The sequence below is a fragment of the Austrofundulus limnaeus genome, unplaced genomic scaffold (genome assembly GCF_001266775.1).
Source record: "Austrofundulus limnaeus strain Quisiro unplaced genomic scaffold, Austrofundulus_limnaeus-1.0 Scaffold3559, whole genome shotgun sequence".
Lineage (NCBI taxonomy): Eukaryota > Metazoa > Chordata > Actinopteri > Cyprinodontiformes > Rivulidae > Austrofundulus > Austrofundulus limnaeus.
In genome coordinates, this window is record NW_013955961.1 from 2,750 (window position 1) to 3,663 (window position 914).

The following is a 914-nucleotide window of genomic DNA, read 5'->3' on the forward strand; positions in this document are numbered from 1 at the left end:
GCCTTTATGAAGCTTCATGTGGTGCCTCAGAGCATGTTTGGTTTTCATGCCTGTAAAAAAACATCACTCATGTATAACACTTAAACACCAACTTGTTGAGCCATAAAAAGTAAAGAGTTTAATCAAAAAGAAGTAGTAATGACTTGTACGATACAGCACTAAGAGCCTGACCTTTGCCACACTCGGCACACAAGTAGTCCCGGTTGTCATCGTGAACTCTGAGGTGCTCTTTCAGCATGTCCTTCCTGGCAAACGATTTGCTGCATTTGTCACAACAATGACTCTTCACTCCTGAAACATTACAGAAGCAACATGTTTACAATAAAAAGGAATTAACCGGAAAGACATTTCAAGAGACCTTTAAAGGAAGTGGTTTTTATGTGTCTAAATATTAACCAGCATGTTACAGATAAGAGTTATCCACACATGAATGCTGGATTCCAATTACACTTTGAAATCAGAAAACCAGCAGGCTTTGCTTTCCACTGATAATAATAGCTACACAAGATGAAAATCACTGTATTTTCTGCATCTCTGTATAAAACATACAGCAGTAGTGTGTTTACTAGGAGGCGTTGTACAGTACATGTGCATAAATCAAAGAAAAATAGATGAAAACTGCAGCTAATCCTGTTGTCAAACAGTGCTGTCAGGATGGTTTTCTGACTGAGTTGGAACTTCAGTTTTGGGATGGTGTTGTTCCAGTTCTACTTTCATTCTGGGAACATTTTACAGAGCTCTACAGACGCCACGCACCGGTGTGGATGATCTTGTGCCGCTCCAGGTTACCAATGCTGTTAAAGATTCGTCCACAGATTTCACATGGATGGATGTACCTTTGGGACAGAACAGACTAATGTGTTTTTATACCATAACAATGATCTTAGTAACAAATAAAATAAACTATTAAAACT

The 914-nt window shown here is 38.6% G+C and overlaps 1 protein-coding gene across 1 annotated transcript; it reads right to left on the bottom strand.

Moving 5' to 3' along the window:
• On the bottom strand, positions 1-836 carry LOC106511912 (PR domain zinc finger protein 15; the record flags this gene model as incomplete). The annotated part of the gene is given in 3 exon segments (XM_014000633.1): positions 1-50; positions 172-291; positions 757-836. Coding segments are annotated over 3 exon segments (250 nt in total), but the record flags the coding sequence as incomplete, so codon positions are not given.
• Between the last annotated feature and the right edge of the window lie 78 nt (positions 837-914).